We start from the raw sequence: 17,822 nt of genomic DNA, 5'->3' as shown, positions 1-17,822 counted from the left end.
CCTTTGTTTTATTTTTTTATTTTTATTTATTTTTTTTAGAGAGGAGAGAGAGAGAGAGAGAGAGAGAGAGAGAATTTCAATATTTATTTTTCGGTTTTCGGCAGACACAACATCTTTGTTTGTATGTGGTGCTGAGGTTTGAACCCAGACCGCACGCATGCCAGGCGAGCGTGCTATCACTTGAGCCACATCCCCAGCCCAATACCTTTGTTTTATTTATTTATTTTTATGTGGTGCTGAGGATCGAACCCAGGGCCTCACACTTGCTAGGCGAGTGCTCTACCACTGAGCCACAACCTCAGCCTCATTTTACGTTTTTGAAGCTACTCTGAATGGAATTGTTTTCCTGATTTCTTTCTCAGCAGATTTGTTATTGGTATAGAGAAAAGCTATTGATTTCTGTATGTTGATTCTGCATCCTCCCACTTTGCTGAATTTATCAGCTCTTGAAATCTTCTGGTAGAACCTTAAAGGTATCCTAAATTTATGATATCATCGGTGAATAGGGATAATTTGACTTCTTCCTTCCTATTAATATCCTCGCCCCCATCCCTCTCCCCTTGCCTAAATGCTTTGGCTAAAATTTCAAGTACTATATAGAATAGGAGGTGAAGATGCCTTGTCTTAGTCCTGATTTTAGGAGAAATGCTTTCCATTTTCCCAGTTTGATTTTGGCTTTTATTTTGTCACACAGAGCTTTCTGATGTAAGTAATTTCCTTCTAGCCTTTGTTTCTTCAGGGTTTTTATTTTATTTTATTTTTTTATCATTAAGGGGTGTGGAATTTTGTTGAAGGCTTTTTCTGTTGAGATGATCCCATGGTTTTTGTTCATGGTTCTATCTATGTAGAGTATTACAGTTATTGACTTGCATATATTGAATCATTCTGGAATCCCAGGGATGAAACCTACTTTATGGTGTATGATTTTTTTAATGTGTTCTTAAATTCACCAAATGTTTGCTAATATCTTAATGAGGATATTTTGCATCTTTGTTCATTAATGATGCTGATCTGAAGCTTTCTTTCCTTGACATACTTTTATCCAGTTTTGACATCAGGGTGATACAGGATTTGTAGGATGAGTTTGGGAGCATTCTTTCCCTTTTAATTTCATGGAATAATGTGAGGAATACTGCATTAGTTCTACTTTAAAAATCTGGTAAAATGCAGCTGTGAATCTATCTGGCTCTTGGATTCTCTTTTTCTTTTTTCTTTTAAAGCTCTTAAAATTTAGGCAAGGTTTTTATCAGTTATTAAAATGATAATATTACATGCTTTATCTTACCAATTCTTCTTCTGTTTTTCACGTTCCTTCCCACTCCATTTTTTTCTTTTTTATTTATTTTTACATTTTTAAAATTAACCTTTTAATAAAAATGACAGTGGAATGCATTACAATTCTTATTACACATATACAGCACAAATTTTCATATCTCTGGTTGTATATAAAGTATATTCACACCAATTCGTGTCTTCATACATGTACTTTGGATAATGATGTCTATCCATTCCACCATCCTTGCTAACCCCCTGCCCCCTCCCTTCCCCCCCCTCCCATCTGCCCTATCTAGAGTTCGTCTATTCCTCCCATGCTCCCCCTCCCTACCCCACTACGAGTCAGCCTCTTCATGTTTTATTATTATTGATTTGTTTAGGTTTTCTATATTCTCTTTGTTTAGTTTCACTAGATCATATATCTAAAAACTCACCCATTTCATCTACATTTTTCAACTTGTTGGAATTTAAGTTTTCAGAATAGTCCCTAATGATCCTCTAGATTTCAGTTGTATCTGTTGTAATAACCCCATTTCATCTTTAATTTTTTTTTAATTTGGATCTTCTTTCTTTTGGTTAGTTTGGCTAGGGGCTTATCAATCTTGTTTATTTTTGCAAAGAACCAACTCTGGTTCATTGATCTTTTGTATTATTCTTTTAGTTCCTATTTCACTAATTTTGGCTCTAATCTTCATTATTCTTTTCCTTCTCTTTTAGGATTGGCTTGTTCTTGTTTTTCTAAAATCCTAAGCTATATCATTGTTTATTTGAGATCTTTTTAATGTAGGCACTCAAAGCTATAAAATTCCCTCTTCTCAGATAGTACCTCTGCTATATCCCAGAGATTCTGGTATATTGTGTCTCTATTTTTTTTTATTCTAAGAACTTTTAAATTTCTTCAATGACTCACTCATCAAAAGTATATTGTTCAATCTCTATGGACATGTATAGTTTCTGTTTCCTCTTGAGCTACCTACTCCTTAAAAAGAGTAATGGCTAGAGGTTACTAATCCCTTCCTCTTTTTGTATTACTCACCAGGCTGCCATGTGCAGTGACCTGGGATCACAGCTGGTTCAAATGGCTCTCGGCAAGTACAAGGCAGGATGGAATGGAAAGTACCATCGACTGTAGTTTACTCTGGACAGATAGATGGCTGCATTCCCAGGGCAGGGTGGACATGGAGTTGTAAATGGGATGTTCTGGTGGCTGCCATTTAGTTCTGACTGGAACTTAGTTGAGTGGTATCTGTTCCAGAGAGATTAGATCAACACATCCTGGGATGGGCCAATGTGCTCTCTGCTGTGTACCTGGTTCTCCAGCACATCCCAAGAACTCTAGTCACAGGGCAGGGCCACCAAGGAGGAACATGGCACACAGATTTGGCCCCAATGTACTCTTTCTTGCCCTCTCTTCAACGCACCAGAATTTCTAGGTCTTTCTGACTCTCTGACTGTCCAGTACTGAATTTCAGTAAATCCTCTCAGTTATCCACCTCCCGTCACTGAGAAGCGGTCTTCCCACTGCTTTGATTCTGAGCCACAGAGAAACTGGAAAATGCAGCTTTCCTCCACCCCACCATCTTGGCTTCTCTACCAACAGGACATTCGAAAATAAAGTACTATGCAGCCTGGTAAACTGCTACACATACATTCACGGATATGGGGAGCAAGGGTGAACAAACATTACTGTATAATTGGTTAAGTCTTAACTGATTTCATGCCACTGGACACTACTCCATTTTCACCCCAATGCTCGCATGGTAAAAAGATGCTTTAAATATCACCTCGTTACCTAGATTCTAAATGCTATTTCATTTTTAACAAGCCAGTGTAAATCACTTTGTGTTAGGATATGAATGTAGTCAACACTAATGTAGTATTTACTTGGTGACTATTCCAAGTGCTCTTACATATGTCAACACCTCATAAATACCATATGAGATCAATACTATTAATACCAGCACAGGTTTACAGGTGAGGAAACTGAGGCACCAAGAGGGTAAGTAGCCTGCTCACTGTCACATAGCTAGTAAAATGCAGAGCTGGGATTTGAGCCCAGGCCATTTGGCCCAAGTGTTATGCATGCTCTTAACCATCATCCCAGTGGTCCTCCAGGATAGCCTGGTCAGACTCCCCTGAGTGACTTGTTAATACAGAGTTCTGTCCCTCATCTTGGAGCTTCTGGTTCAAGGGGCCTGGGCTGGGGCCTGAGAACTTGCATGTCTAGCAGGTTCTACATTGATGCCAATTCTGCTGGTCTGGAAAGCACTCTTTATGAGCTGGGGATTCAAAGCACACCACCTCTTCATTAGATATGATAGTACCAACTCTCTCTGTGTTTTAGACTTACGGCTGAAAGCCATCTGCTCTCAAGATGTCTTGCTTCTCTCCCTAAAACAGTGCAAACCAGCTGGAAGCTGCTCCACAGGGACATGTGTGACATGTGTGACTGGCTTAACCCTCGGGGAGTTATCAGGTTAGGCTAATAAGCAGAATCGCAGGAAAGAGAAATCCAAAGTAGCAGTGTTTCTGAAGACATAATTCTATGTGTCCAAGATGGAAAGAGGGGCAAAGCGGATAGTTGCTTTACACATATTCATGGCAACTACCCTAGTGACCAGCTCAGGCTGGGGGAAGATTGCCACCCGGTTTTCAACATGTTACATCCAAATCTTACCTCTGTCATTTCTCCAATCCCATATTTCCACATCCTCGACCAATGAAACAAAAACACTGCTAATTTGTAATTTTTAAGACAGAGAGAAAGAGAGGTCTCACAAAATAATCTTAACCACGAACATGGGCTGCCTCCCACCAGCTAGAAAGTCTTGCACAGAGGTGCGTGCAGTCAAAGCAAGCTGTTTTCTAGGAATGAATAACACATGGGGCACAGTTTCCAAAAACCAAAACTTGCTTTTCTGTCATCATAGTTTACCAAGTGGATAAGCGGTTCCCCAAGAATCCTGTCCTCAGTGACTGGCCCACCGGATTCCCCTCCACCATAAAATATTTTAGCATTCTTCTGAGTAGTTACATTTTTGGATAACTGGACCTTAGAAATAACAGAACACTGATAAGTGGAAGAACAAAGTTTGGAAGCCTCTTAAGATTTTGTCGGTTCTTTCATTTCCAGGCACATCATTCTGGATAAAGAATATGAAACAAGTTACAAAACCTGAGCTGTGGCTCAGTTGTATCATCCCCTTTTGGGTGGCAAAGGGACAGATCCTGAAATGTTCATTGCTTGCATGAGCCCCACACTGAGGGAGCCAAAGACTATCATTCCAGCAGTTAGATTTCAAGAGTCCAGGAGGATCATAGCTGTGAAAGCCAGGCACAAGAGAAACAAGTGTGGCTGGGCACAGTGATAAAAGCTTTGGTTTTCCTCTCACACCCTGGCTTTCTCAAATTTGCCCTTCCCTTGAAAAAGGAAACCCGTCTGAGCCGTCTAAAAAGGTTAAATTTTTATCTCCTCTCCAACAGATAGCACTGAAAATCCAACTGAATTCAAAGAACAGTCTGTGAATGCTTTTCTAAAGAAACTACTCTCCTAGATCCTGGAACTGGATCAACTACTGGGTCCAGGTCTTACAGAACTACAACATTTGGCTAATGATGCAAACACCAATATTCATAGGAATTTGTTTAAAAAGATTCGTAAATGAAAAAACACACACACACACACACACAAAAAAAAATTTACTATCTTTCAGAGACTTATGCTTCTGCCCTGATGCAGCAAACTAACACTCCCACCAAGAACAACTAAAAATAATGGTTAAGCCGAAAAACAACAACAAAATAAAAACCTGATTGAAGTCGTCTTAGAGCAACTGATAAGGCGACACTTCATGGGTCAAGACCAAGACCTCTGAGACAAGGGGATGCACTGAGGTGAGCCCTGCATTTGTGGTTGTCTTTTCACTCCAGAGCATTTGCTAATTCCCAGCCTGAGGCATGCACCAAAGAGAAAGAAGCAGGGGCCTGGAGTCTGGAGCAGTATCACTGGCTAGGGATCAAAATTAGAGTTCAAGGCAGGTAGGACATGAAGGGCGAAGGTCCCAGAGGAAGGAGGCTCCACAGAAGGGGATGTGTGAAGGTGACCTCATACGAGTTGGACTCACGCCTTGTATGTATCCAAGTTGGGCAGTCCTTTTTCTGCTTCGAGATCTGGTGGCCTTGAACCCCAATATTTTCATTTGAGATATTTGCCAAAGATTAGCTATGTATACATGGGATGAGAAGTCGAGAAAACAAGCAGAAAGAAAATGTTGAGAGGCTTAATAGCAGAGTTTTGGGCAGTCCCATGAATCTGTGGAGTGAAAAAGTAAGAGTTCAGAGCCCACCAAGGAAGAGGGCCTCCGGTAAGTGTCCTAGACTTTCAGCCGAAAACCCTGAAGGGCTAGACTGGGGGAGAAATGGAAGACCAGAAACAGATGAGCCATAGCAGATCCCGAAGCCTCCACTGGAACAAAAAGAACTGGGTGACTTGCCGGCCGTGTATCTGACTTCCAGAAGAAGCATAAATCCAGTCTAGAGAGAGGTAACGATATCTAGAAATGTTTTATTAAATAATGTCCAAGGTGTAATAAGCACAAAATTATCAGGCATGCCAAGGAATAAGATCAAGGGGACAAAAAGATAATGGAAATAGACCTATAGGGGACCCAAGGAGGAGGGTTATCAGACACAATCTTTGAATGAGTCTTATATAAAACTAATACTAAATCACAAATTGAATTTCTCTCAGGTTGTGAAATTGGCTCAGCACTTGATAGTCTTTTAATATGGTAGCCATATTAACACTATAAAGGAAAAAAAATCAAATGATTCATCCTGAAAGGTTCAGAATAAACATTTGATTAACATTTCACCTCAGGGCTAGGGCACAGCTCAGGGGCAGAGCACTTGCCTAGCAAGCGCAAGGACCTGGGTTCAATGCCTAATACCACCAACATTTTTTCCACATTATTTCCTAATTTAAATTAAAACTATTGTAAAACTAGGAATAGAGAATAATTTCCTTAATCTAAAAATGTGTCTATAAAAACATTTACAATAATTCATCATCCTTCATAATAATAATAAATCTACACCCCCCCATTAGAAATCTGACAGATACTAGACAGATACACTGTACTAGACATCCTAGCCAGGACAATAAAAGAAGAAAGAGAAACAAAATAAAAAATCAGAATTGAAAAGGAAAAAATAAAACTGATATTTATAGAAATTTTAGAAATTCCAAAAGACTTTACAGGAAAAAAATTAGAATTAACATGTAATTATTCAAGGTTACTGGATACAAGATCAATATATAAAAATCAGTTGTATTTATATATATTAGGGGAAAAAACTCTGAAATTTTTAAAAATATAATTTACAATAAAATTATAAAACTTTACTACCTAAATTAATCTAATAAGAAGATTTGACACACACAAAACAACTAGACATTATTGAAAGTTATTAGAGAAAGCCTAATAAATGCTATATGCTTGAATGGAACACTCAATATTGGTGAGACGTAAATTATTCCCAAGTTGAACTCTACATTTAATGAAATTCCAATCAGAATCCCAGCAAGTTTTTTTTTTTGCTTTTTTTCACTTTTTATGGAAATTGACAAACTAATTTTAAAGTTTATGTGGCAATATAAATGGCCATTAGTATCCAAAAGAGTCTCAAGAACAAATTTGGAAAACTTACACACCAGATATCGATCCTCATTGTCAATCTAAAAGAATTAAGACAGTGTAGTATTGGTGCAAGAGGAAAGAAAAATAACCAATGGAACAAAATAAAGATCCCAGAAATAGACCCACACCTGGGCAATCACCTAATATAAAATAATGTGCCCCTGAGGTACATGGGAAAAGGCCAGAATTTCCAATAAATGTACTGGGTCGATCAAGTTTTCAATTCTTATACAGCTGGCCTATCTAATAATCTACTTCATTATCTCACTTGTGGTCTCAAAACCCTACCGTAGCTTTGCTCATTCTGCTGAGATCAAAGTGTCTACATCTTGCTGCCTCTTGGGTATTCCTACCATGACTCAAATATATCCAAACCTGAACCCATCTTTATCCCCGTTTCTTAACTTACTCCTGCATTCCTTATTGTGAATGGCTCAGAATTTCAAACTAAAAATTCTGTAAAAATAAAAATGTGTCTTTGCCCTTCCATGGTTATTTTCTCTGCTAGGAAAATTATGTTCTATCCATAAAATAAGTCTAAATTTGAAATTTTGTCAAAAAATTAAGGCAATAAGTAAGTCTAGGATTAATCCTGGGGGATTCAGCAGTCCAAAATTGGCTTGGTTGACCTAAGAAAACCTTTCTACAAGTTTTGAAAATCAACTCTAAAGCAATACTGCCTAACATGTTGATTCTAACATGTGTTTGTTCAGATCCTGAGGATTCTGAAGTTAGGATGAAATATATGAAACTTAAAAAAAAAAATGAACACCAGTCTTTCTAGCCATCCATCCATCCATCCATCCATCCTTGTTTCTTTTCAAACAGAGGAGTTTGTTTTGATATTGCTTATTCCAGGATGATATACATTTTAAATCTGTAACTAGTTCTCACTTTTAATGTCTTTCAAAAAACTGTACCTAGAACTTGGAAAAGTTTTCACAGACACAGAAGACACCAGAAGACCATCACTGCAAAACAACACAACTGCCAAAACACAGAACAGAATGTCAAAACTAACAGAGGCGAGTATGGCCGATTCATGAACCAAAGAGGACCATGATTCAGAAACTAAACATGCTCTCTGTTAAAACTTCTGGTTGACTTCCAAGAGATTCTCTTTGACTTCTAAGTATACAAAGTTCAGTTAAGAACATTAAAGATGTGCCTTTAAGCAAACAAGAAATGTAGATGAAAATGATATTCTTTCTAGGCCTCAGGATTGCACCATTCATCTAAAGAAAGAAAGGTCATAAGAACATATGAAGAGCCACATGGCGCCATCATGCTACTTCACAGGAGGATGAAAAGTCAAAAGGTATTCGGAGCAGTCTGTCCTCTAACTGTGAAGACAGCGTAGTGTGGGAGCCACACAGAAAACTATAGGAAAGAAGTAAATGGACAGTAGTGTCAGAATCAGGACAAGAACTCAGACTTTGGGGAAAATTTACTCTTTCTTCCTGTCCACACCCCTCCTCTAGAAAAGTTGTTACTAAATCAGTGGTTGACCAAGGGGACAAAGAATTGCAAAGGTTCCCTGCAGGAAGGCCTCAACTGTCAAAGTCCCGGGACCTGAATTCTCACAAACACATTTTAGCTGCCAATGGAATGTTCTCTTGGCCCTTCAGACAGAGACCACATCGGAGACGGAGTGGGAGGACCTGACATAGGGAGACCGCTCACCTCTCTGAACCTCACCTTTATCTTGAGACGGTCCCCATGTCACAGTAAAATCCTAATTTGAGAATTTCAGAGAAGGCTTTCCCTGAACTGTTAGTTCTATATAAATGCAAATCTTTATCAGCATCATCATAAGGGCATAATGATTTATAATTATCGAAATTGACATCAAACTTTTTTTTGGTGAGGGTGTGTGTTCTGGAGATCAAATCCAGGCCTCATGTATGCCAGGCAAATGCTCTACCACTGAGCCACATCCCTAGCCCACCAAACTCACCTTAAAATGTAAATATCACCCAATACTATGGAGTTAAATTTTTAAAAAAATAAATAAATAAAATGCAAAGGGCAACTCGGACTTGAAATTAGTGCCGACCGTTGAGCTGATGATCTCACTCTAATATATGGGTCGTTTCAGATCTTTCCATGATTTAAGACTCTATCTAAGAGCTGATTCTCAAATTTTGGGTAAAATATCAAGTGCTTCCCTGATATTTCCAAAAGCACCATCTATTCAAAGTACTCACTTTAAAAAAAAAAAAAAAAACTTACCTGGTCCAATTGTCTCTTATCAGTTAAAACACACGTTTCTGCATAGCGCAAAGTGGAGACCTGCCTTCCAAGAATCTTCCCCAACCCTCCCTGGGCCAGGTTTTCTGACTGCCTCCTGTGTCAGAAATCCCAGGTCGTCCCTTCTTCTGCCCTCAGTTGAATATAGGACTCAGCATTGAAAAACCTGACTCCCCGACCCTCCTTTTCAAGGATGCCAACTATTTCGCAACACAAACACTTCTTACATGAAGTGAACCCATCAAGGGTTACAAATGTCACTTAAACACAGATTTGGACACACAAGTTTCCTTACAAGCCTGGAAAGGGATTTTGAGCCAAGACACCCCAAGACAGTACAGATGGGGAGATCAAACCAGCCCCCACAAGGAGTCCTGCGGTCAGACCTGGAGGCCTCTGGAAGAACATTAGAGGCAGCGGGAGGCCTGGGCTCCCGGCCCACAGATAAGGAAATCTGGCCAACCTGGAACCCTTCAAAAGCATGAGCTTCTCCAATTCTCCCAATATCCCCCCTCTCCTATGCTCCAAAATCAAACAATCCAAATGCCAAATGCTCCCATCCTAGAAGACCAAGAAATGACAGCTCTCTGCTTTGATAGGGAGCCATCCAAGGTTGGGACCCTCGGACTTTGTTTTCCAAACTCACTGTTGGCCTCAAGAAGTATGTCGCCGCCATTTGAAGCCCAAGGCAGCTGTTGTTTTTTGGCTCAAGTTCAGTGTAAACCTTACAAAGTTTCTGTTAGCTCCTTTAAAAATAATAATAATAATAATAATAATAATATTTATTATAATAATAATATATTATATAATAATAATAATTATTATTATTTTGAAAAATTCCATAGTCACTAAACTTCCAGCTTAGTGTTTTTACTCTAATGCTTTTCCCCCAGGACAGAGAAAACCATGTTTCCCAAACAAACTTCTGAACCAAAAAAATGTACCAGTACAAAAAGTTATTCCCACCAGAGAAATGTAATGGAATAATTAGATTGAAAAATCTATATGTAAAGCCATTCCAGAGAACTGCTGAGTGCCAGTTCTCTCCAAATTATCAAAAGATGAATATCTAGCTATGAATAATTTGCTTCCCAAAAGAACCCCCCCCCAACAGCAAAGCCATCGCATATGCTTTTATTTAGGAGTGACAATCAGGCTTTGGAAACCTTCCCTTTCATTCTGACTTTTGATCCATCATAAAGATACCACAATGGCTGTGTTTAGTCATTATTTAGCTGTCCCAGCTTGGAACTCATCTACAACCCTCAGTGGATACTCCACACCATGACGAATTCCCAGCACCTGCCATCACTCTGTCTTCCTCCATTCACCCCATTAGAGACTTGAACACGTACAAGGGTTCAATGCGGGTGATGCTTTCAAAACAAAAGTGAACCCTTCATAGGTCAAGTTCATGATTCCAAGGATTTCAGCATGCATATTTGTGACAGACCCACACACAGATCAATAAGTTCAGAAGAAACCAAAGTCATTCCTAAACCTTTGGAAATTCTTGGGAAGTCAATAGTCTTCCAAGACCGAAAGCAAGAATCTGGATGTATTTTATAAAACCAAAGGTGACAAATTCTTTAGAATGCTTGTAAGTGCAGGGTTCCTGCCCTCCAATACTCTGTTTTTCTTTCTTACCTTTTTATCTACCATATAATTGCCAGAATATTATGTCACTGGCTTAATTTCGACCTTGTGCACACTGAGAACTACACAGCGATGCTAACCTAGGCATTAGGTGCTTGATTCTCCCTGGACTGACCCCTTAAGTACCAAGCAAAATCCAAAGTCATTGGCTGCTTTTCTGTGCACTACAGATTTGAACTACCTGCTGCGACACTTTATCCTTCTGCCCAGTTTTTCAACCATCACTCCATGGAAGCTTTTATTATTATTATTATTATTATTATTATTATTATTATTATTATGCAGCTCCATGAACATATGTCATTGCAGCTTTTTTTAAAAATGGTCTAGACTCATTTTAGGAAACAAGAATAAAATAGCCACATTGGAAAAAAAACTATCATTCCCTTATATCCATATGGTAAAAAATACATTAAACCCACTTACTCAAAGGTGAAATCATGCGTGTTTATTAAATGCACAAATAACCTTGTTGTCATCTGAATTAGTATCATTTATAAGCAACATTATATAAATTTAATGTGTGCATTTATTTTAGCCACCCCTGCCCGTCATTCAAAGTGGAGACCAAACAATAATGGAAAACATTTTATCCCCAATACAGTTGTCTGGTCACAAAAGGTGCTTAGTAAGTCCTCCTAGCTGGCTTGCTCAGGAAAAGATAAGTATTTGGGAAATCAGCTTATTGGGAAAAAAAAAAAAGTCTTTTCGGCTGAACAGCACCCTGGAGAACACCCACCTCCTCATGTTCACGGGCTGTCCCTCCACTGCTAAGCACCTTCCACAGACACACTTGGGGTCATGTGACGACGGAGGGTGAGAAATGGGGCCGGGCCCACCTTGGGGGCTTCCTTGAGCCTTCATACCTGTGCTGATGCTCCTGTAAGACTTGATAAATGCTGATAAGAAAAGTTTGGTTTTTAAAACTGCCCACAACACAGTCCTTGTAGATGCGGAATTCTGCAGCCGTCACAGCCTCACCCTCAGGAATCTGGGATAAGTTGAACTTGAACTCTTTGTGGTGTCGCTGGCGAGGGGAGAACTCCTTGTCGTACTCCACTATAGGATTAAACAAGAGAGAGTGACAGCTATTGTTATTGACTAAGGGCCACAGGCTCACCTCCTGACAGGGGTCGGGGGGAGGACGCTGGCTACAGGGTCAGACAGCCCAGTTGACCATCACCGCAGCCCCTCAGGACGACATGAACTTCTTAGGCCGTTTGCAGTTTAAATGCTTTGGTTTGAGTATTGGGTACAATAAATTGCATGACATCTAGTTCTTTAGACCCTTGGCTTCAGGGTCTAAATAACTAACTGTCATGCAATGACTCTCCACGAAAATAGGGAGAGTCTGACTTTGTGGGGAAAGGTGGAGAATGAATGAAATCCCATCCTGACCACAACGCCCTCCCAGCCCACGTCCCTCCCAGGGGTTTTCTCTCCTCAGTTCTGTTCACATGTCACCATCTGCCACTGGCATGACCAAGGTGGCCCTGCATTGAACTTGAGTGGGGTGGCGTGAGAGCACTGGGTGGGGGGAGAGGGCAGCATATTTTCCCCTGGGCCTGAAGTTCAAAGGAGACTCAAATGTTACCTGCTATTCAGTGGAGACTCTTACTGAGGGTAGAGCTTTGTAGAATATGGCTCCCTGCTGTCCACCTGCTGGGGGAAGCTGGGGGTTGAATGATGGTGGGGGGGACCCTGTGCCCAGGTAAACTGCTGGAACCCCATTTAATCTGTGAGTAGATCCCAAGCAGAACTAGTATGTGTGAGGAAATCACCAATGGTATCTTTCACTATCTTCTAGTGGTTTACACTGAAAGAAACCTTTGGAAAAGGATTAGGTCTAAAAGTAATTTAAATTATTTGAAATGATGCTAGTTTTCCATCCGTGGATGAATGGCTATGTGGTGTAGGCACAATGGAATACTACAGAGCCATTAAAAAGGTGCTGTCTGTGACAATGTGAAGGACATTATGCAGAGAGAAATAAGCCAGGCTCGGAAAGACAAACCCCACAAGCTCTCACTGATGCATGGAATCGAGGAAAGTCAAGCTCAAAGAAAGAAGCAGAGGTGGAAGGGTGGTTGCCAGGGGTTAGGGCATAAGGGGAGGGAGGGGACTGGGGAAAAGTGGGTTGGTCCAAGGGTCCAAAGGTCAGTTTCGCAGTGATTTCACAGATCTATTTTATAGCATGGTGACTAATAATACCATAATGCATACTTGAAATTTATTAAAATAGTACGTTTTCAATGTTCTCATCACACACACAAAAAAAGGAAAACATCTTATCTCTGTGAGGGGATGGAGACCTGACTTAGCTTGACTGTGGTGATCATTTTACAATGTAAGTGTGTATCAAAACACATACATTTATATCCCTTAAATACATAAATTTTTGTCGATTATACTTTGATAAAACTAGAAAAATAAGTTTTTTAAATAAAATCTTTTTCCTGCAGGAAAAAACCAATACAGAAAATTGCAATTACTGATTATCATTTTTTGAAGTCAGTCTCAGCTCTCAAATGTCTACATAAAGTCCCATGTGAGAGAGACGACATGAAACCTCAGGGTTTAATTCAGAGTCATTATGAAGGGAAAAAACGGAGGGTTCTGCTGCCACTAGTCCTGACTCTGTCCCCAGAGTCGAGAAACGCTCCTGCCCCGAAGTGCCTGTTAGTTTTTTCTCAGTGACAACCGGGAAGAAACCTCATGAGCAAATCCACCCTGGATGGCAGAGCCTTCCTAGGGTTCATGGGCAGAAAACAAAACTAAAATCATTTGCCACCTTGAACTTTTGACTTCCTCCCCACGTGTTGTTTCTTATCATGATCAAAGAAGAGTTGTGAAGATTCAGAATATTTTTTAAAAAAATCAAAACACCTGAGAGCTCTCAAGAGGACCCAATGTTCTTGATGGCATTTGCAGAAGATAAGGAGAGAGGAGCCATCTATGGGGACAAGATTTTAAACAGAGAACTTCCAGAATGGACCTGTAATTATGCAACAATTCCTTAATGCTGGGATTTCCTTTTTTCTTTCTTTCTTTTTTTTTAATTTTGGGGGTTAAAAAGGAACAAGCTTTGGCTTCTGCAAGCACTTGAATGTAAAGTAAAAAGAGGTCCAACCAGAAAGTACACACCCCAGTTCAGCCCCAACAGGACAGCAGGTTTTCTAATTAGTGGCCGAGCATGAAAAGCAATATTGTTAAAGAGTTCACCCAAGGACGCGCACACGGGACACTGTATCACTTTCCCCAAAACTGATCTGCCTTTTAAGTCTGATATGTTATCACTGTTGGTTAAAAAAAAATTGAATCAAATCTGATTTCCCACAGAGTCTTTCTTAAACAAAAAAAAACCCCAAACCCAGAGCTTTTCTATAGGGTCTTTTGGATGCTTAATTTCAACATTGCTACATGAAAATACAGAGAGCATGTATAAGAAGTCTTTCAATCTCTCTTACTATGAACAAGAGTTTGAGAAAAAAAATACAGATGTGAAGTGAGATAGAGAATAGTAACTAAGACTTTTCAGTTACAAAGATTCAAGATACAAAAATTTCAATATATGAGGAATGTGGCTGCTAGTTTTTGACAGGTGCACCTCCAAGAATAAATCACCCTTCCCTGTATTCATACACTTGAGTGGTCCTGTAATCTGCTCCGTAATCTGCTTTGGACTATGGAATGCAGCAACAGTGGAACTCAGCTATTTTCTAGGTCAGGTTGTAAGCACTGAACTTCCTTCCACACTTGTGTGAGAAAAGATGGTGGCCATGTAAGAAGCTGGACTACCCAGAGACCTCCATATTGTGAGGAAGCCCAAGCTAGCCATGTAGAGAAGTGCACGGAAGGAGAGGTAGAAGAGTTAAAGGAAGAGGAGAGAGAGAGAGGGAGAGAGAGAATGAACATACCACAAACTGTCTAGCCACTGGCCAAACACCTCAGCAGAGGCATCAGATGTGTTATGAAAGGTCATCTTGGCCATCAAGTCCAGTGGCCATCTGGTTCCCACCATCTGATTGCAACTACAGGAGCAACCTTACTCAAGAATGGCCCAGGTAAACCCATCATCTCAGAGGACTGTGAGAGATGACGATGCATGGCTGGTTTTAGCCACTTTGTTTTGGGGGGATTTGTTTTGCAGTCACAACAGGATAACACAAAAAGAGAAGAGATGACAGGAGAGGCTAAGAGATGGAGCAGGAGAGCACCGGCACATCCGACCATGCTAGGAAGGGGAAGAGTGTGTACAATTCTTGAGGATAAGGATTATGCAATGCTGGAAGGCAGTGCGTATGACTAAGGAGGAATCCTGGCAAATTCTCACAGATGAAAAGAGATAAAGATCCTAAAAATGTGAAAAAGAGAAGCCCAGTTCAAAGCATTCATTTTATCATAATGCGAACTAGAACCTGCTGCCTTTTAAGGGCATTTTCCCATTTCTCCTCTACCAAGACAGTCTCAAGGCATTCTGCACATTCTTTTCTTGGATCCTTCTTGGGGGACACTTATGACCTCTGTTGCCCCTCATGTCTGATTTCAACCTACCCCTTATTCTGGGTCTTCTGAATGCCCCGTTGGTGTCTCTCAGCTCTCAGCTAAAGGCCTTCCCCACTCTGCCAGACAACTCAGCCACCATCCCTAAAGTCTCTCTGGAACTTCTCCTTTCTCCCCTACTCTTTTGCCTGTGGTAGGATTTGCACAATGCATTTGCGAATATCTCACGGGGATTAACACAATGTGGTTAATGGAAATAAACACAATGTGGTTACCACTTCCATATGCATCTGAAGCCCACAATGGTAGAATGGTAACATTTCCAGTGAACTTAGCAATTCAAGTTATAGGACTATGGATTCCTTAAATATCAAATAGTTCAGTAAGTAGGAAAACAAGGGAAAGGACTAGGGCTAAGTTTTGAATTCAGTCTTAGTACCTAGCTGTAATCTTAGTATTCGTCTTATCAATAGTGGTACCAATGTGGTATTCAATGAAGTAGGGACCAAGATGGTGAGGAAGTGACAAATTGTGACACTTGTTTGGAATTCCAGCTCCTCCCCCACTTACGTATGTGATATTAGTCAAAAGTTTCAGGGTTAGTTAAGTGGGAAGAATTCTGAAGAATAAGTGAAACATTCTACATCTATAGCACACATCGAGCCAATTAACACTTTCCCTAAACTGGCTTTGGAACAATGCATTCTGCAAAACGCGCAGTGAAATTTCGGCATCCTTGGTGTTCAGCTAGTGAACCGTGCTGCGTTCTCTTAGGCAAGAGTTCCTAGAATTTAATTTCGAGGACAAGTTAAAACACTTTTAAAGAATGGTGATGACCTCATACAAGGTCACTGACATCTTCTGTCTACTCTTTGTAAGGACAATAAAACAACAAATGGCATTCCTTTAACTATGATTTCATTTCTAGAAATCCTTTTAATACCAAATAAAACAGAAGAGACCTAATTGAAGAATACACTACCACCCTCTAAATTGAAAACCGCTTGGCTTTATAAATCTCCCTCTTTTTGGCTTTGACCCTCCCTTCCAGTTGAAGTTTTAGGTCAGTCCTAGATCTCCGGCCAATATGTAGGAACTATAGGCCCAAGGAATCAAAGCTATTGGTTTAAGATGGAAAAGGTAAATGATGTAATATTATACATACAAAAGTCTCGCCCGGGTCCCACGCAGGTGGTGGAAATGGGTTCCTCCTGGTGGAATGGGCTGGCTGAGAAATAAAAACTAAGAAAAATAGAACAACGAAAAAAAACCACATGACACAGAAAGTAGTTTCAAAAGTGGGGGCAGGACGGGCAAGTCTATCAGATGGAGCTTCTAGACTCTGGCAAAATGGAGCCCGGGCCTGCTTTATTTATATTGGGAAATATCAAGGGCCTTCCATAGAATGTTCTTCACAAAAAAGGTTAAAGGTGAGCTGTTCAGTTCCCAACACGTTGAACCCATCTCCAGATCAGTATCTTCCTAGCAGAGTAGAGATATAGGTCACGTGCATTGGGCAATCTATTGGACAGTTCATAATGCCAAACCTAAATCTCCCTGGTTACCATACCAAGAGAAGACCCTCATGTAATTCACAGATGGCTTCCCACACAAAAGCTACTGAGGATTAATAACTAATCTATACAGAGTAGTGGGCTTTGCTGCGGCATGTTCACAGGTACATAAAAACATAATTTGATCAATTTTACTCCCAAATACTGCAGATGACGATAGTAACCAGCACTGAGCTTCAACACCAGAACATGACCTTCCTTCTCCACCCCCTCCCACCTCTGCCCCAAAGCTACCTTGTGTCAAACACTGTTTATCATTACCTTGCTTTAAAAAATGAACAGTTCTACTACACGCGTGTGAATCACTAAATTACACAGTGCATAGTTTTTCTGTTTTCCTCAAAGCCTCTCCTGTGCAGGCGCGATGTGAATTGTTCAGGCCCATGTAGAAACACAGGCGTGGTCACAGAGTGAAGAGGGAGCCCTCAAGGACAGCCAGGCTGCCCATCAGGCTCAAGTTCCATGGTGAGTGTGGCTGCTCCGCAAATGGGGGTGACCTCTCAGTCCTCGCCCATCTTGAATATTAAAAATATGGGCGTTTCCTCCCAAGCGTTAATGAGGAGGTGGAGAAACTGGAACACGTGTGCATTACCGGTGGGTTTGTAAGATGGTGCAGCCACTGCGGAAAACAGTAAGGAAGCTCTCAAAATACTAAGCATGGAATTACCTTATCTTTCTCAATGTATTTGCAAAAGAACTGAAAGCAGGTCTTTGAACAATCTCTATACCCACATTCATAGCAATATTTATAAAAGCCAAAAGCTGAAAGCAACTCAACTGTCCACCAATAAAAGAAAGGATAAGCACAATGTAATATATATATATATATATATATATATATATATATATATATATATATATATAT

The 17,822-nt window shown here is 40.2% G+C and overlaps 1 protein-coding gene across 1 annotated transcript in view; it reads right to left on the bottom strand.

Moving 5' to 3' along the window:
- The window catches only part of Bmp6 (bone morphogenetic protein 6), a 166,483-nt gene that overhangs the window by 25,424 nt on the left and 123,237 nt on the right, over positions 1-17,822 (bottom strand). Inside the window, exon 2 of the mRNA XM_048799764.1 lies at positions 11,747-11,939. Coding sequence (XP_048655721.1) covers positions 11,747-11,939 — 193 coding nt within the window. The remainder of the gene's footprint in view (positions 1-11,746; positions 11,940-17,822) is intronic.

The sequence above is a fragment of the Marmota marmota genome, unplaced genomic scaffold (assembly GCF_001458135.2).
Source record: "Marmota marmota marmota unplaced genomic scaffold, marMar, whole genome shotgun sequence".
Taxonomy (NCBI): Eukaryota; Metazoa; Chordata; class Mammalia; order Rodentia; family Sciuridae; genus Marmota; species Marmota marmota.
Note: the sequence above shows the minus strand (reverse complement) of the source record. Positions and strands in the feature narration are given on the sequence as shown.